This window comes from Camelina sativa, chromosome 11, assembly GCF_000633955.1.
Source record: "Camelina sativa cultivar DH55 chromosome 11, Cs, whole genome shotgun sequence".
Lineage (NCBI taxonomy): Eukaryota > Viridiplantae > Streptophyta > Magnoliopsida > Brassicales > Brassicaceae > Camelina > Camelina sativa.
Window position 1 is genome coordinate 23,935,132 of NC_025695.1, and position 18,171 is coordinate 23,953,302.

Genomic DNA, 18,171 nt, shown 5'->3' on the forward strand with positions numbered 1-18,171 from the left:
ACTTTTATTGACTAGGCCATTTAAGGCACGACGTTAAATTTTCAGTTACACAACAATGACGGAGTTAAATTCCGTCAAAAATAATTTGAGTCCAACAAGGATCGAAGTACCTACCTTTAAAACACAAAACAAGCTCTCTACCATTAAGCCACAATTACATTTCTATATATCTTTACAAACAAAAATATATTTATACGTAAACAATCGGTTATATGTAATGTATCCATAATATATATGTAATCATATCATAAATTTTTATATATATATATATATTTATATATTAACGTTTTAGAATATAATAGATATAAAATATAAAGAGCAAAAACTAATATAAAAATTTTCTTTGCTATATATATATATATTTTTTATTAAATAGTAAATAAAATTTATAATTCATAGTGTGCATATATTTAAATTAATATCTTATTCATCAGGATAAAGAGTGTAAATTTTAAATATGGCCTTTTGCATATATATACCAAAGAAGACGTATTGATCATACATTTTATTTGGTATTTGTAAAATATTTATTTTTTACTCTTTATATTATATATAGATTATACACTAAAATTTAATATATATATATATAAAGAGTAATGATATAATAACATATATTTTATAAATATATTACATACATATTACATTATTTTTGGTTTTGCTATTTTTAATTGATTGTCTACATATATATATATATATACATCTCTGATTGGTGTAATATTAGAATGTTATTGTGGCTAGAGAGCTTGTTATGAGTCTTAAAGGTATGCAGTTCAATTCTTGTTGGGCTCATTTTTTTTTGTCTTATTCTTCTAATGAAAACGACGTCGTTTTGGTTTCTGACGGAGTTAACTTCTGTCATCGTTTTAACGTCGTGTCTTAAATGGCCTAATCAACGAAAGTTAGCTATTTAAAAAAAAAAACCAACAAAAACTTGGTGATTTAAATGACATTTGAGAAGTTGATGATTTTTTTGGCCACAATTTGAAAGTTGTGGATTTTTTTGACATTTTTCCCGTATCAGTCCGTTTCTTATATGGTTAAATGGAGGGCCTAGATGCTCTTGTCTCGGAGGTCTTCTTTTTAAGAATGGTAAATCTATACTGCTTTTTCTTTTCCTAAGCACTATTATTATCAATGACTTGTTGTATAAAGTGGCTAAAAAAAAATAGGGAGTTTGAGGTTCGATGTTTACAATGGAAGTGTTCCTTCTTTGGTCTCTATTACTTATTCATGGAAAAAGGTAGCCGAAAGCATGTTCCTATATAGGTCTATCACAAAACCAATGATATATTCTTCTTTATTATTTTCCAGATTTTGTATCAACTTCTCAGATGGCAAACATAATATTTCTTGGATCAGCCTACTGGATCTGGCTTCTCCTACTCAAGAACTCCAATTGATAAAACTAGTGATACAAGTGAACTTAATTAAGAGGAGCCCAGAGTTTCTATTAGTTAAAATAACTTGTGTTTTTTATAATCATTTTTCTTTGTGCCGGTAATGCTCTTGGTCTAAAGTTATTGACTAATACTATACTTCCGATACCCATTCCAGCATTACGTAGTAATAACCATATTTGTTAGCTACACTCCTTCAAACCCTCCCATCTAATTTACTTTCCAAGTGATATAATCTTTACACGTACTAATTTTTTATTCGAACCAAGTATAAATGAAACGGTTTAGGTTTTTATTGGGCCCAAATCCTGAGAGGGGGAGGAGTGTTTTAGCACATTCCTAAGTCTCACACATTTGGTTATAATAAGTTGAGAATGATTTTGCTACAGAAAGAGAAACCATTTTCAAGGGGTATAGTACCACTTAAGTCAACATGGAAAGAAAAAGGGGTAACTGTTGTTTCAGATGGTTGGGGTGATCTTACTAGAAAACCTATCATTAATTTCATTAGTATTTTTAGAAATGATTCTTTGTTTGTCAGGGCTATAGAATTTTTTAGCAAAGTAAAAGATAAATTCTTTATTTATAATTTGATGAAAGAAATTATAAATGAAGTTGATCGTCAAAATTGTATGCAAATCATCGATGGCAGAGCAACAATTTGTAAGGCGACTAACGAGATTATTAAGTGCTTATTCTCACATCTATCGAACATCTTGTGTTGTTCACATTGTTTTGAACAATATATATGTAGCAATGAATAAGGAAGCAAATGAAGAGTGCAATTGGATAACAATAGTTCATGACATGCTCTCGCAATCAAAAATTTTACAGTGGTTGATATTCGTTTTGCTTCCATTATTGTGATGCTTAAAGACTGAAACTTATCAAAACCAGCCTCCAATCAATTACTTATAGAGATGATGGCGTAGGGAAAGCAAACTTTGTTAAGGAGAAGATTTTGTATGATGATCGGTGGAATAATGTGTTTTATATTATTGATTTCACAAGACCTATATATATGATATGATTAGAATGTGTTACACTTATAAGCAATGCCTTAACTTGGTATAAGAGATGTGGGATTCCATGATTGAGATGATCAATTGCCTAAATTTAGCATTTGCTATGATGTTGTTTATGATATTATAGTGGCTAGTTGAGCAAAAAATAACACTCCCCTACATTCTTTGTTACCTTTGGGAATTTTTATTCTTTATCCAACAAGCCGGTAGGATACCATAAACAACGTCATAAAAGACGTTAAATTCAGACACTTAACGTTTCTATTTTTTTGTATATCACTTCACCCTTTCAATCATGGGATCATCTCATATACCAAGTGAAAGACATGGCTTATCAGTGCTATAATATCTAATCATATCCTATATAGGTCTTGTGAAATTAATATAAGATATGTTATCTCACCAATCATCATCCTAGATCTTCTCCTTAACAAAGCTTTCTTTCCCTACATCATCATCTCTATATGTATACCACTTCTAACTTATTACGAAGGATTGGAGGATGGTTTTGATAAGTTTCGTTTTGATAAGTTCCCTCTTTTAATCATCACAATAATAAAAGCAAAACGACTATCAACCATTGAAAGCAATTTAAGAGGAGAAACTTACTAAAGATTCCTAGTCTAATGTTGTGGTGCATTAAAAAAATTTTGGATTGCAAGAACATCCCCATGAACTGTTGTTTCCAACTGTCGTTCAACGTTTTCATTCACTCGTACTTTCTTTGGTCCCCTCCCAAGCAAAGAGAGAGGTGTATATTACCTTTTATTCCAAGCAAAGTGAGCTTTAACAGTAGAATACGAACTTCATCGACACTACACTAAAAAAATTACACTTGAATTTCCAAGTTTCTCATGTTATTCCTAGTTTCTCTACTTGAGTCACATAATTCCACAGTCGAACTTCATAACTTTAATTTGAAGAATTAGTAGATTCATTACTAGCGGTACTACCAAAATTCTCTTTCCTTGAGAATTCATCAGATCAAACAACATAACATTAACTTAAAATTGAGCAAAAACGAAAAAGAACGATAAGTAAACAAACGATCACATGACCATCGACAACGATGAGTATCTATGGACTATGGGGTTGTTATATATTAATTTATTAATCTTAATCTACGCTACACTAAAACAATAATCAAAAGTCAAAAGAGAAAAGAGAAAAGAGAAAAAGAGCGATTAGAATTTATAGGCACGTACTTGTTCTGGTTAGTGGTGAGTCACGTCTAAGAAGAGATGAAATCGTGAACGAAAGTGGAGGCGTCAATGACACACACGTGAAGAGAAGAGGTCGGTGAAGAATAGAAGGCAATGAGTTGAGTATATATAAAAACCCTAGAACATGCCTTTAATTCCTTTTTCGTTTGAGTTTTTTAATAGAAATATATAGTCAAATTGCATATATTCTAAAACTGATCAGACACTTTTATTTATCTTCAAAACGTCTCAGAAACGTCCCCGTATCTCGTTTCCTCTGTTTCCATTTTTTGCTTTTTCTGAAACGTCTGGGAAACGTTTCTGAGACGAATCCAGGACATGAGACGGCTGCCAAAAGACGTAACCTCGTGCTTCATAGCTCTCCATTGCTCTGCAACCAATGCCTAATACATAGAGCCATAATAAATGTCTAACTTTTGACCTTTACAAACCTCACGCCTCGACTTAGTTTTAGGTTTGGTTCCATACAATACAATCTCTGGTCACTTGGTTTTAGAATGTTTTGCACTCTATCGGCTAGTAACTGAATTTCACCGTATACTTCCTAGGTATCGAGATCTTTTTGAAAAACTTAAAGTTAGTGTTTTGTTGGTCAATTCCAAATGCAAAACCAAACGAGTTACAATTAAAACTGTAATGAAGTTACAATCGTCATCAAGACCCAACAAAAATCTAGTCTAAAATTAACTAAAAACTGATCTTAGTTCATCAGGTCAAAACTTATATGTTAAATAAAACTGACCAACATGATAGAGTTTCCATAGGAATATAAAAAACAAAAAAAATAAAAGGTCTCCATCTATGTCACCACCCCCAACCTTATTACTCTTGCTACCACTCCTTGATAAAAAGCTTCATCTCCAACATTTCACCACGCAATAAACTGTTAGGGATCAACATGGAATTATCTAGAGAGGTTTCAAAATTCACTTCATGAACCCTCTTCACCTCAGGTGATTTGTAAATCACAGCGTGTCCATCCACAGTGTAAGAGAGATGATACGAGAACCGTCCTATTTCTGGAACAGATGGCGCAATGCAGCTTAGAGTCACATACACACCGTATGGCTCCTTAAAACACTGCAACGCAAACATAAGACTCTTCGCGTACTCTGTCCTAATCAACATTTTTTCGCTGATGTTCATCCGAACAATAAAGGAAACGTTACAGCTGAACTTACTACTCTGGTATATTTCCATATCCATGTGGGTGATAATATAATGAAGGTATAGATCCTTGTATGAGCTAGTGTAATCGCAATCCAATGCAGGGCATGAGCATCGAGAGAAGACGCATTTCTTCTCATGATTTGATTCTTTCCCGTGAAATACATTCTTGGTGCAACCCAACTTAGCGTTCTGACATGGGATCAAGATCGATTCAAGAACCGTCTCCATTGCTCTGCAGCGGTTGTGACCAACAGGCAAAGCACATACAGGACATTTATTTCTCAGTTTGGGACAGCAAGAAGCACAAGCCAAATGTCCATTATCACACTGAAAATGCAATACCAACACATTACACGTATATAAACATTTTTTCAAGAACTATAAAAGTCAGTTTCTTTAACAAAATTTCACAAAAATACTCAAATCATCACTAAAAAGGAATCTTTTTAAAGTTATAATTCAGATATAGAGACAACACCTGGAAGATAGGAGTTGTGAAGGCTTCGCAGCAAATGGGACAATCGAGAATCTCAAGATCCATTAGCATCGTCAAGCGTTTCTTACCCTCTCTGTCCGTTCTGTCACTGGGAGATAAAGAAGAAAGCTGTCTCTTTTGCGGGAGAATGGTGTGAGATCCATTTCCTTGGCCGGAAGCTTTTGAAATCGAGGCTCCAACCATGTCAGAGAGATGCCTAAAACCCTGATTTCCTAAAGATTTTTTAGTTCATTGTTGTTAATTCATGATCACATAGCAAGCGTAATTGACAAATACAATGACACAAACTGTAAAATAGGCGATATAGATGATATGGGCTTAATTGTTCATTGTTCTTCGATTCCCATTAAAGGCCCAAGGTACAAGTACCTAGAGAAACAATAATCTAATTGTTATCTTAAAATTTGTTATAAGTAGCAATTTTTTTTTTGACCATTGGGTCACAACTGGCCGGTCCATTAACCAAATTCTTACATTTGTAGGAACCGGGATCAAATCCCGGATGTGATGGTGCTTTCTACAAATGGACTTACCTCCTGCCACTGCACTAAGGTCACTTCACATAAGTAGTAATTTTTATCAACTAAAAATATATAATTGTCTATTAAATTTTATTTTAGTTAATTAATATTTAGTGTTAATAGTTTTTTTTTTAACACATTAGTTTATTAACTTGAATCAAAGATTACACATAGTTATCAAGTAACATACAAAAATACAAGAGCTAACGATCTATTTTCCCTCGGAACTATCGAATCAAGCCAACTGGAGTCCAAACTATGACTTTAATTTATATATCCCTGAAAATAAAATTTGAAACATATTTCCCTCCAAATCAAAAGTTGGAAACCTATATAATGAAAATTTTTAAGAAGTAAACTAGATAATATTTTTTTAATGTAAAGGAGTCTTTCACCGATATAGGTGCTTTAAGATTTAAGTCATTCATCATGCATGTTATTAAAAGTTAAAACCTAAAGAAAGCTTATTTTTTATGGTCTTTCAGCTAAATGTTGAAAAATAACATTTCTTTATTACCTAAAAATAGCTAGGCTTTCTTTAGGTTTTAACTAAAAAGAGGGAAAAGTTGTTTTTCCTTTTTTGACTGAACAAAACCAAACCAAATCAGTGCATGCAAAGTTCTATAGATCCAAAGGATTCGATGGTCCCTCTGGAATATTACTCTATCTCTAGATTTGAGAATGTATGTTTCTAATAAAAAGATGCGTCAAACTTTCATTTTTTGTCTTAAGATAACTTTTTGTCGACTTGTCTGCCCCAGTTGCTTTCATAGCTTATAAGGCGGCTCTTTTTTTCTATCAACCTTATCTCTATGAATCAATGGTTTTGCTTGTAGCATAAGTGGACTTATCATTGACTTTGAGCTGAGAAAAAAGTTCCATTCCTTTTTTCTTGTGGGTTGTATGAGATTTGTATCATATTGTTAGTTCTGTTTTCTACTAAACAAAAACGATTGAGGTTGCTTCATTCGACCGTGCCAGTGAGCTTAAGGCTTTCGATGAAACAAATACGGGTGTGAAAGGACTCGTAGACGCAAGAATCACACATATTCCACGCATCTTCCATCACTCATCTGCCAACCTAGCAAGCCCTAAATCCCTTCCCTTAGACTTGCTACATCTCAAGACGATCCCAACGATCAATCTCGGAGGACGGATCTTTGAAACCTTGATCGAACGCAAGAACGCGATTGAAGGGATTAAAGAAGCAGCAAAGAAGTGGGGTTTCTTCCAGGTGATCAACCATGGAGTTTCACTCGATCTTCTTGAGAAGATGAAAGATGGAGTTCGTGGGTTTCGAGAGCAATCTCCACAAGTGAGGAAAGAGCACTACTGTCGCGATTTGACAAGAAAGTTTCACTATTCAAGTAATTTTGATCTCTACACTTCTCAAGCAGCAAATTGGAGAGACACAGTTACTTGTAACATGGCTCCAGATCCGCCGAATCCACAAGACCTTCCAGAAATTTTAAGGTATATTTATATGACTCCATATCTTTAACTTAATGTGTAAGTCAGTAAGTGTAATCCCTCTATTTATGTATATATGGTGAATTGTTTTAGGGATGTCATGATAGAATATTCGGAGGAAGTGATGAATTTGGGTGAATTTCTCTTTATGCTACTATCAGAAGCTTTAGGGTTGAACCCTAATCACCTCAATGACATGGAATGCTCTAAGGGTTTGGTGATGGTTGGCCATAACTACCCACCTTGTCCATAACCTGACCTAACTTTAGGCATAAGTCAGTGAAGATATATTGGTGTTGTTACTGGTTATAAGACTCAAGAGATATGATCAAGAAGCAATGGGTAAACCTGATACAACCGAAAGTACAGACACAGATGCAGTNATCCCTGAAAATAAAATTTGAAACATATTTCCCTCCAAATCAAAAGTTGGAAACCTATATAATGAAAATTTTTAAGAAGTAAACTAGATAATATTTTTTTAATGTAAAGGAGTCTTTCACCGATATAGGTGCTTTAAGATTTAAGTCATTCATCATGCATGTTATTAAAAGTTAAAACCTAAAGAAAGCTTATTTTTTATGGTCTTTCAGCTAAATGTTGAAAAATAACATTTCTTTATTACCTAAAAATAGCTAGGCTTTCTTTAGGTTTTAACTAAAAAGAGGGAAAAGTTGTTTTTCCTTTTTTGACTGAACAAAACCAAACCAAATCAGTGCATGCAAAGTTCTATAGATCCAAAGGATTCGATGGTCCCTCTGGAATATTACTCTATCTCTAGATTTGAGAATGTATGTTTCTAATAAAAAGATGCGTCAAACTTTCATTTTTTGTCTTAAGATAACTTTTTGTCGACTTGTCTGCCCCAGTTGCTTTCATAGCTTATAAGGCGGCTCTTTTTTTCTATCAACCTTATCTCTATGAATCAATGGTTTTGCTTGTAGCATAAGTGGACTTATCATTGACTTTGAGCTGAGAAAAAAGTTCCATTCCTTTTTTCTTGTGGGTTGTATGAGATTTGTATCATATTGTTAGTTCTGTTTTCTACTAAACAAAAACGATTGAGGTTGCTTCATTCGACCGTGCCAGTGAGCTTAAGGCTTTCGATGAAACAAATACGGGTGTGAAAGGACTCGTAGACGCAAGAATCACACATATTCCACGCATCTTCCATCACTCATCTGCCAACCTAGCAAGCCCTAAATCCCTTCCCTTAGACTTGCTACATCTCAAGACGATCCCAACGATCAATCTCGGAGGACGGATCTTTGAAACCTTGATCGAACGCAAGAACGCGATTGAAGGGATTAAAGAAGCAGCAAAGAAGTGGGGTTTCTTCCAGGTGATCAACCATGGAGTTTCACTCGATCTTCTTGAGAAGATGAAAGATGGAGTTCGTGGGTTTCGAGAGCAATCTCCACAAGTGAGGAAAGAGCACTACTGTCGCGATTTGACAAGAAAGTTTCACTATTCAAGTAATTTTGATCTCTACACTTCTCAAGCAGCAAATTGGAGAGACACAGTTACTTGTAACATGGCTCCAGATCCGCCGAATCCACAAGACCTTCCAGAAATTTTAAGGTATATTTATATGACTCCATATCTTTAACTTAATGTGTAAGTCAGTAAGTGTAATCCCTCTATTTATGTATATATGGTGAATTGTTTTAGGGATGTCATGATAGAATATTCGGAGGAAGTGATGAATTTGGGTGAATTTCTCTTTATGCTACTATCAGAAGCTTTAGGGTTGAACCCTAATCACCTCAATGACATGGAATGCTCTAAGGGTTTGGTGATGGTTGGCCATAACTACCCACCTTGTCCATAACCTGACCTAACTTTAGGCATAAGTCAGTGAAGATATATTGGTGTTGTTACTGGTTATAAGACTCAAGAGATATGATCAAGAAGCAATGGGTAAACCTGATACAACCGAAAGTACAGACACAGATGCAGTGAACGTTGTAGTGAACAAGTCTGACACAAACATATGTTTAGACACATAAGCAGTGATCAAGCTGGAGCATGTGTAACCAACTACAGACACAGACGCAATGGTTCCTCAGATAGAGAATCAGAGAATCCACCACATCCAAGACCGCTCAATGTAAAGTCACATGGAATGAAGTGACGTGTTGAACCTTGGAGTCTTATTGAGAAGATCCAAAAAGTAAGAGCTCAACCAATCTTGTTTATGCTCATAAGAATAAGTCATCCATTCGCAGCTGAGCAAATCTCAAAGCACAACATAGCAGAAAGGAGGTAGCAGCTTCATAATACAATATAGCAGAAACATGTTTTAGCATCTGAGTTAACTTGAAGCGCAACGCAGAAGAAAACATAACAGACAACATGGAGTGACTGTGTAGTGCAACAGAGCAGACATTGTGTAGTGACTGTGTAGTGCAACAGGGCGGAAAAGCTTCAAGTTGCAGCAAACAGTGGAGCGGCTGTGTCAGAGGAAAGACATGCATATGTTAGGTGCAACAATACAAAGACATGGATCAAGTTGACAAAAAGAGAACAAGCTTTTACCCAGAAGACAAGAGGAAGAAGCTTGTGGAACCTAAGGTTTGTGGAGAATTCTAAGAGGTATAAAAGGAAGAGGTGGTAACAAGAAGCAACTTAAGCACCCTAGACCTAAAATTGAGAGAAGCACACATGTTGTGTGTGGTGTTGTCCCACCAGTAAGATAGAGAATCTGCTGGTGTTTTTTGTAGAGGTTCACAATCGTCGGAAAAGACAAAGAGTGGTGGTTCCTTTACTTCATGTAGATTAGAGTGGTAGGCACAAGTGTGTGCTAGATACCATTGGCAAATGTGACTTTTGCGTTCTAATTCTAGTGAATGATTCTGGACTTGGTCCCGGGGATGTAGGTTCTCCGAACCCCGTTAACAAATCTCTTGTGTCGTCTCTTCACTATCCTTTCGTCTCTCTGTTAAGCATCGCACATAGAGATCTGTCATACAAGTCTGTAGATCTAGCATACAAGTCAGTCTGCACGCCGACAACTCTTTTTTTACCGTCCTTCTTCCAGATCAGATCGAAGGCCTTCAAGTACTTCGTGAAGGGTACTGGTTCGATGTTCCTCATGTTCCCGGAGCTCTAATCATCAACGTCGGAGATCTCCTACAGGCAAGTTTGCTCAACCAAAAAATTGTTCCTCAATCATGCACAAGTATCCATATAATGCTAGAGTTGCTTAAGTGATCGTCCTCTTGGTTCAAAGGTTTTTTAATTTTTCGGGTTTTAATGCAGCTTATAACAAACGACAACTTCATTAGTTTAGAGCATAGAGTACTGGCGAACAGAGCAACTAGAGCTCGGGTCTCTGTAGCATGTTTCTTCACCACCGCCTTGAAACCGAATCCTACAGTATACGGACCCATTAGAGAGCTTGTGTCTGAAGAAAACCCTACCAAGTACAGAGAGACCACCATTACATACTACACTGCTTACTTCATTTCCAAAGGACTTGACGGAACCTCTGCTTTACTCCACTTTAAAATATGAAACATTGTGAGCTACTACTTTCATACATATACGAATCATGATATTTTAAGATGTTGGAACTTGGAGTGTGAACCACATGTAGAAATAATAAATTAATATTGTTTTTTCGGTTTGGTTTAAATAAAGGTGTAAAGTTTTAAACGATATGTTTCATTATAGTCTATAGAAATGATATATTAAACCATTACATTTACACTGTGTGCAAAGGATTAAAATTTCAATGGTATCTCAAGATCTTGAGAATATCATTCAGTTTGTCTAATAAAGAAGAAAGTTGTCTATTATGCGGAAGAATGGTGTGAGATCCATTTCCTTGGCCGGAAGCTTCTGGAATGGAGGCTCCAACCATGTTGGAGCGATGCATAAACCCTAATTTCCTAAGATTTTTAGTTCATTGTTCATTCATGATCACAGAGTAAGCACAATTACACAAACTGTAAATAGACGATATAGATGATATGGGCTTAAAAAATTATTCGATTCCCAATAAAGGCCGAAGGTATAAGTACCTGAATAAACAGTAATCTAATTGTTATGATGTTATCTTAAAATTTGTTATTACTAGCAATTTTTATGAACAAAAATTATATAACTGCGGAGATTTTGATATAAAAAAAATGGCAAACTTTGTTTCTTTATTTGATGAATTGAATTGAATTGAAGGTGGCAAGTCTTATTCGGGTGCATACCGGTTTCGGCAAATCTGAAGAGGTGGGCATTGCTTGTGATTCAGTTTGTGTTAGATGTGGTGCTGACGAGGAAACAGTTAATCATGCTATCTTTCGATGTCCGCCAGCTCGACAGGCTTGGGCTTTAACTCAGGTGCCGGTGGACCCAGTCTCCTGTCCTACGGACTCCCTATATGCTAACATGGATCATTTCCTGGGTTTTGTCTAATTCGGGTTCTCAAGTTGTGTTTTTCCCTTGGATCATGTGGTATATATGGAAGGCGAGGAATGCTCGTGTATTTGAGAATGTTATAGACAAGCCAGAGGATGTTGTTAGGTTAGCGGTGGGGGAGGCGTCCACATGGTTACAAGCTCAGGCAGATGATGGGGATGAGGTTTTCTCCCAACTTCCCAGTGCCTCTGGTGCTTGGGAACTGGGATGCGGGGGTTACATGTCTACGGTCTTCTCAGGTTATCGGTGTTTTGTCGATGGCTCGTGGAAAGAGGGTGATGTTTTTGCGGGTGCATGATGGGTTTGTTCCTTTTTTCAGGATGTTTCGCCGACGAGGGGTGCCGCCAATTTCCGCCGTAGTCTTTTCCCATTGCATGCTGAAGTAGAAGCTTTTGTTTGGTTTTTGCGGTGCATGATTGGTCATGACTATCGAGATGTAGCTTTTTATACAGATTGCTCAGACTTGGTGAAAATGGTGTCTTCTCCTCAAGACTGGCCGGCTTTCAAGACATACCTTGACGATATGAAGATGGATAGGAAGGAGTTTTCGTCTTTATCTTTATCTCTAATCTCAAGAAATACTAATGTCAGTGTGGATTCTTTGGCACGCCAAGCGCGTACATCTCCGCATTCTGTTTTGTTTGTAAACGATTTTCCTTCTCATTGGCTCTTATGAGCTGATCTTTTTGTTGTAAAAAAAAAATTGAATGAATAATTTCAGATAAAAGTGTGAGATTTTGAAGAAAAAGGAAAAGACTTTGGTTTGGTTGGTCCCATAGAGAGAGAGTGAGAGACTAGTTGAAGCAAAGTGTGAAAATACATATACAGTAGAGTGATTCGATAGAGTGATTCGAGTGTATGATTTGTGTAAAAATTAATGTAAAAAATTAAAAAATAGAGTATATGATTTGTATAAAAATTAATGTTGAGTGACTCTGAGTCTTTAAAATAAAATAAAATTAAATTGATAATGTAGTTTTTGTATGTATTTTACCAAGGATCTTAAGACCATCTCCACTGAGAGTTATTCTCAGTGGTTCTCTTCAAATTGGGCTCCAATATTTTTTTTTTAAAAATCCATATTTCCGTCTGACAATATGAGAATCGAATCTTCGGGAAGCACTTTGAGCAACCCATGAGAAATGCTACGTCGTGTTTTGCGATTGGATGATGAGTAAATATAAAGCCAATTTTTTTTTATTTCCCCATTTTTTTTTTCCTTTCTTCCCTGACTCTCTCTCTCTTCTCTCTTGACCTAAACGGCGACTCGAGGGCGATTAAGATCGAAACCGGAAAATCAGTGGGTTCACCTCGAATCCTTTGATTTTTCCGGCTAAAACTGGTGGGTTTTTGGTTGAGGTAGGCGATGGCCACTGCGATCGGCTTGACACTAGTGGATTTGAGACAAGTATGCCTGTGATTGGCTTTGGATCAAACAATGAGATGTTTGATGGGGTTTCGTCTGTACCTTCGTTTGATCTTCCTCGAACAACTGATGTGAGTTTTAGTTTTCGAAATTCAATTTTTGTTACTATGATTTTGGTTTTTATTCTGATTGTGGGATTTTGCTTTGTTTGTGTTGGTTTCTTTTTTTAGTTCGATGGGTTTCAGAAGAAATCTGTAGAGATGGTGAAGCCCGCAAAGGGTACAACTACACTTGCGTTTATCTTTAAAGAAGGTGTTATGGTAGCTGCTGATTCTCGAGCTAGCATGGGAGGATACATCTGTATGTTTCTCTTTGAATATGCTTTTATGTTTATTTCAGATTTCTATATGTGTTTTAGTTGTGACTTGTGACCTCTCTAAAGATTGAATTAGATTCTTGCTGGCTTTCTTTCTCTAAAGATTGAAGTTCTAATCTTTATTATGTTAGCCAGTGATATTGTACCTAGAAGAAACTATGCATTTGTGTCATTGCTGATGTTTTGCGTGTGTGTTTTACTTTTTCCAATCCAGCGTCCCCGTCTATGAAGATTATTGAAATTAATCCTTATATGCTTGGTACAATGGCTGGTGGAGCTGCTGATTGCCAATTCTGGCATAGAAACTTGGGAATTAAGGTACCTAAAGAGTATTTTTTTGTTAGCTTTCTGAATTGATGACTGCGTCTATCAGTTGTCTTCATTGCAAGGGCATACATATGGTTTCTTTGATTTCTTGTATCTAAAAGCTTGTCCCAGTTTATGCTAATGTAGTTTGTTAACTTGTCTACCAAATCTGGAATCTATATCTCTAATAGAGAGTGTGGTTTGTTTCTTTGTCCTAGTGTCGTCTACATGAGCTGGCAAACAAAAGGAGAATCTCTGTTTCGGGAGCTTCAAAGCTTCTTGCTAACATGCTCTACTCATACCGTGGAATGAGACTTTCTGTTGGCACAATGATTGCTGGATGGGATGAAACAGTCAGTACCTCAATCTTTATATCCTAACCGTTATTTCCTTTCCGGTCTATAGTTTCACACAGCAAAGCGAAATGTTGAGATGCTTATGGTGGAAGACTTAAGGAAGACAGATTCTCTGTTGGTTCCGGTTCACCATACGCTTACAGTGTTCTCGATAGCGGGTATTTCTCTGTTTCTAACCTACTTCTCTTTTAGTCACAATCCCAAACCAAAATCTGATTTTTATTTAGTATTATTGTAACCACTCAATCTTATGATCGTTTTGTCAACAGATACAAATTCAATATGTCGATTGAAGAAGCCTCAGAGTTAGCAAGGAGATCAATCTACCATGCTACAGTTCCCTTTGGAGAACCTGTCACAGATCTTGGTCTTGTAGTTGCTCCAAGGATGTGGTTTCCCTTCAGAAACACCAATCTCTGTTGCAAACACTTGGTCAAACTTTCTGACACTTTAGCTAGCTCCAATCTGCTTAGAATGCACTATAGGTCACTTGGTCGGGACTATTGTTGAGCATTGAAAATTTGGTCTCAACGCCTTGAGTTGACATACGTGTTTATATTAATCATACCGCCAATCAAGCAATTCCAGTATGTTGACTGGTCACAAAGGCTATTGGCTTATGTTTAAATGGTGGATTGGCCAGTTATATTAGTAGAATTCATCAAGATTTTTGGACAGAGTAATTCTCCCTCTAGGAGCCGGGTTATACAACGCTCAACACAAAAGCACTAAAGCAGTATATCGGAGAGGCTGAAAAAATTAGAAGTAATGTCTACTAAATTTTCATTTAATCCTACCATATCAATTGAGAAATACAAATATGAAACTAACCTTAAAAGTGTAAAAATTTACATTCAAATACCATTAAAAATACTTAATAAAGATTAATTTAATAATTTAATAAAGATAATTAATTAAAGATTATTAATTAATTATTGTTTTGAATAAAATCTAATGGAATAAAATACTTTGACCAAATAAACATTATATCAGAATTTTCTAATAAAATCTTTTAAATAATTTTTAATGTTCAAAAAAAAATATTTTCTCTCTAATTAATTATATACGAAAATTATTATTATTTTTTAAAATATGTAACCAATTATAATTTTAAAAATTAAGATTTTATATCCAAGTAGACAATATGATTATTTTTAATAATTAGATTTGGAAGATTTTATTAAGATTTTAAATTATGATTCTACTATCATTTTTCTTTTATTTTATTTACAAATTGTTTAGAATTATCATATAATACTTATGATTAATAAATATGCAGAATTTTTCTATGAAGTGTTTTGTATTGTTTTGAATTTTTAAAATCAAAGATACATTACTTAATCTATGAAGAAAAAAAAATGTGTGTTTTAATTTTTTACATTGGCGGATTGGTAAAAATAAATTATCCTTTAAGTTTATGTGGTTGATAAATAAATAAATTTCATTTGCTCAATATCATAATTACTACTTCAAATATTTTACAAAATAATGATGCAAATATAACAAACATGCAATATAAATCAAACAAATTAAAATACTATAATATTTTAAAATAATTAGTATTCAATAAGATATATATAGATATACCGAACAATTATAATATTAAAAATACATACTATCTCAGACAAAATATTTTTTTTTTTAAATAATAACAATAACTGTATTATTATTATATTATAATTTTTAGAAAAATATTGACCGTGCTATACGATACGGGATATCTCCTAGTAGACTATTATTTGGTGTTAATAGTTTTTAACACCTTAATCTATTAACTTAAATCAAAGATTACATTATCAAGTAACATACATATACAACCAATATTTAAATATAATTAAAAATAAAAAAGTAAAATTACATGATGCATTATGTCTGACGTAAGATTTACACACTAATCATTACTATAAAAATCCATTCGAGTAAGCAATTTTTCCGATTATTATTTTATTTTCCTATTATTATTTAATAATTTAAGTTTTATTTACGATTACTTACCTAAAAATAAGAAAAAAATTATCTTGAAAACATTTGTAAATAAAAAATAGTCTTGATTTCGTATCTCATATAATCATATTTTTCTTAAAATAAACCATAAATTCAATTAATATATTCATTATAACTAATAAAATATAAATTATACAAAAATGTAAGTATTCTAAAAACATATTATTTAATTGTTATACTTATTAGTTTTAAAATTTCATTGTTTCAATTTGTATAGATACTTTTATAAAATTAAGAAAAGTGAATTTAAATTAGTTTATAAATATGTACAATTAACAAGTTATATATTGGTTTGTATATGCAATGGTGAGTTAATGCATGCTTAAATATTTAACTTATCCAAAAAATGTGGTACGCTGATGTGTAATCACCTAGAGAGCTACTTTTCAGTTTTACATGTATAGGATGTTTTGGTTGGAAAAAAAAAACACATATAAGCCTTTTAATGCCTTTTCACATGTTCTTTTATACAGCTAATTTACGGTTTTTACATATAAAAGAATATAAAAACTGTTATATTTTGGTTTAGTGTATCGTAAGGTGGAAAAGTTTATATAGAAGGGAAGAGAAGAAAGGAAAAAATAGTGACTTCGCTTCGCTTTTATTTGGTCTAAGGCTCTAAGCCTAATATAATGACACTTTCCCCCATAAGATATACTTCAATTTTCTCGACACTTATCAGTTGGTAAGAAAAAAACTCGAATATGCAAAGTCAGCAGACCATAAACCATTCACTAATCATCTTCTTGTAAGATGACTTTAATAACTAAGTCGTATCGTACGTGATACGTTTAATAATGGTTGGGTGAAGATTTAACTAAAAAAAAAATCATTTTGTTCCTCATTTTTCTCTCTCTTTCATAAATCTCTCCGCAGAGGAAGGGATTTGTTTCAAAATTGGAACACGTATCGGAGGAGAACGAATTGATATTGAGACCGAGACCATCATGATGAAACCCTAACAATTCGATGGTCACCATCTCTGAATTTAGTGAATCAAATTTAGAATAATTTTCAGGTTTGTCTCCATTCATTCTTTTCTTAATTGTTGAATTGAGTTTTATACTTTGTAGGTGTTTGATATGCTCAAATTTACCTTAGAGATATTTTTTCAAATTAAGAATTGTAGTACTTAGGGATCGAATCCACAAAGACTCTAGATTCACACAATAGATTTAATAATTTTTTAATTATGCTAAACAGAAATATTGTAATTAAATTGCAAGATTAAAAAGAAAATAAAAGAGTTGTAAAATTTAGAAGGATTAAACGCTAGGCCTAGGAAAATTCTAAGGAAATCATGAAAAATCAGATAAATTAATTAAGCAAGTAGGATTTAACAATTAAGCTCCGTTCTTGAACTAAACACAATTGTAAAATAAATCAGTTCTCACTGCAAATATTATCTAAGTTTTAAAACCCAAAAATCTAAATCTCTTTGCTAAATTCAAGTTAAAAACTAGCAATAAAATCAAGTTTAGATAAGTTCATAAAATCATTAATTCAAATCTCTTTGCAAAAAGTAATTTTGTTCACCAAAGGTTTTTGTCAGGAAAATCAATTATATTCTCATATCAATTAGTAATCCTAAGATCTAAATCCAGATGACTAATCAAAGATCTAGCATTAAGAACAACCTATGGTGAAAAACAAGAAAGATAATAAATCCAAACAATTAATCAATCTAACAATCCATGAAATCCCTAATGAGAAACCCTAAACCTAACAAGCAGATCTACTCAGACATAATTGTAAGAACACAAATCATGAATAAAATAGATAGCATTAAGAGATTAAAGTAGAAAAAAGGAGTTATGAATCTTCTCTGAAGGAGTCTTGATTCTTCTTTCAAACAACTCTCTAAAATCTCTCAGGGTTTTTCTCTCAAAAGTTGCAGGAAAAGATAAAACTTAGGTCTAAACAATGACCATAAAAATCCTATATATACTAATTTACATGAATGGGGCCTTAATTGCAAATAAGGAAAGTTTGGGCAATTTTTGTAAATCTTCTAAAACTCGTGGGAAAAACTTTCGATTCGGCTT

At 33.9% G+C, this 18,171-nt stretch overlaps 2 protein-coding genes and 2 pseudogenes across 2 annotated transcripts; 3 read left to right on the top strand and 1 right to left on the bottom strand.

Moving 5' to 3' along the window:
* LOC104728268 (E3 ubiquitin-protein ligase SINA-like 7) lies at window positions 4,443–5,537 on the bottom strand. Its single transcript, XM_010447273.2, has 2 exons — window positions 5,294–5,537; window positions 4,443–5,142 (listed from the first exon to the last, which is right to left on the bottom strand). Exons 1-2 carry the CDS (start codon window positions 5,492–5,494, stop codon window positions 4,477–4,479), a joined length of 867 nt encoding a protein of 288 aa, XP_010445575.1. The 5' UTR covers window positions 5,495–5,537; the 3' UTR covers window positions 4,443–4,476.
* LOC104728269 lies at window positions 6,779–7,678 on the top strand (annotated as a pseudogene).
* On the top strand, window positions 8,357–10,962 carry LOC104724149 (annotated as a pseudogene).
* Window positions 11,750–14,797, top strand: LOC104724150. Its single transcript, XM_010442596.2, has 7 exons — window positions 11,750–11,947; window positions 12,038–12,304; window positions 13,000–13,215; window positions 13,315–13,444; window positions 13,675–13,778; window positions 13,985–14,280; window positions 14,392–14,797. Exons 1-6 carry the CDS (start codon window positions 11,750–11,752, stop codon window positions 14,144–14,146), a joined length of 1,077 nt encoding a protein of 358 aa, XP_010440898.2. The 3' UTR covers window positions 14,147–14,280; window positions 14,392–14,797.

Excerpts from the sequence above, each read along its gene's own strand:
- LOC104724150 (XM_010442596.2), top strand. The coding sequence starts at position 11,750 with ATGTGGTATATATGGAAGGCGAGGAATGCTCGTGTATTTGAGAATGTT. Across the intron at positions 11,948-12,037 it reads GCGGGGGTTACATGTCTACG|GATGTTTCGCCGACGAGGGG; the intron begins GTCTTCTCAGGT and ends TCCTTTTTTCAG. Across the intron at positions 12,305-12,999 it reads TAATCTCAAGAAATACTAAT|GATCGAAACCGGAAAATCAG; the intron begins GTCAGTGTGGAT and ends GAGGGCGATTAA.
- LOC104728268 (XM_010447273.2), bottom strand. The coding sequence starts at position 5,494 with ATGGTTGGAGCCTCGATTTCAAAAGCTTCCGGCCAAGGAAATGGATCT. Across the intron at positions 5,143-5,293 it reads TCACAACTCCTATCTTCCAG|TGTGATAATGGACATTTGGC; the intron begins GTGTTGTCTCTA and ends TTGCATTTTCAG.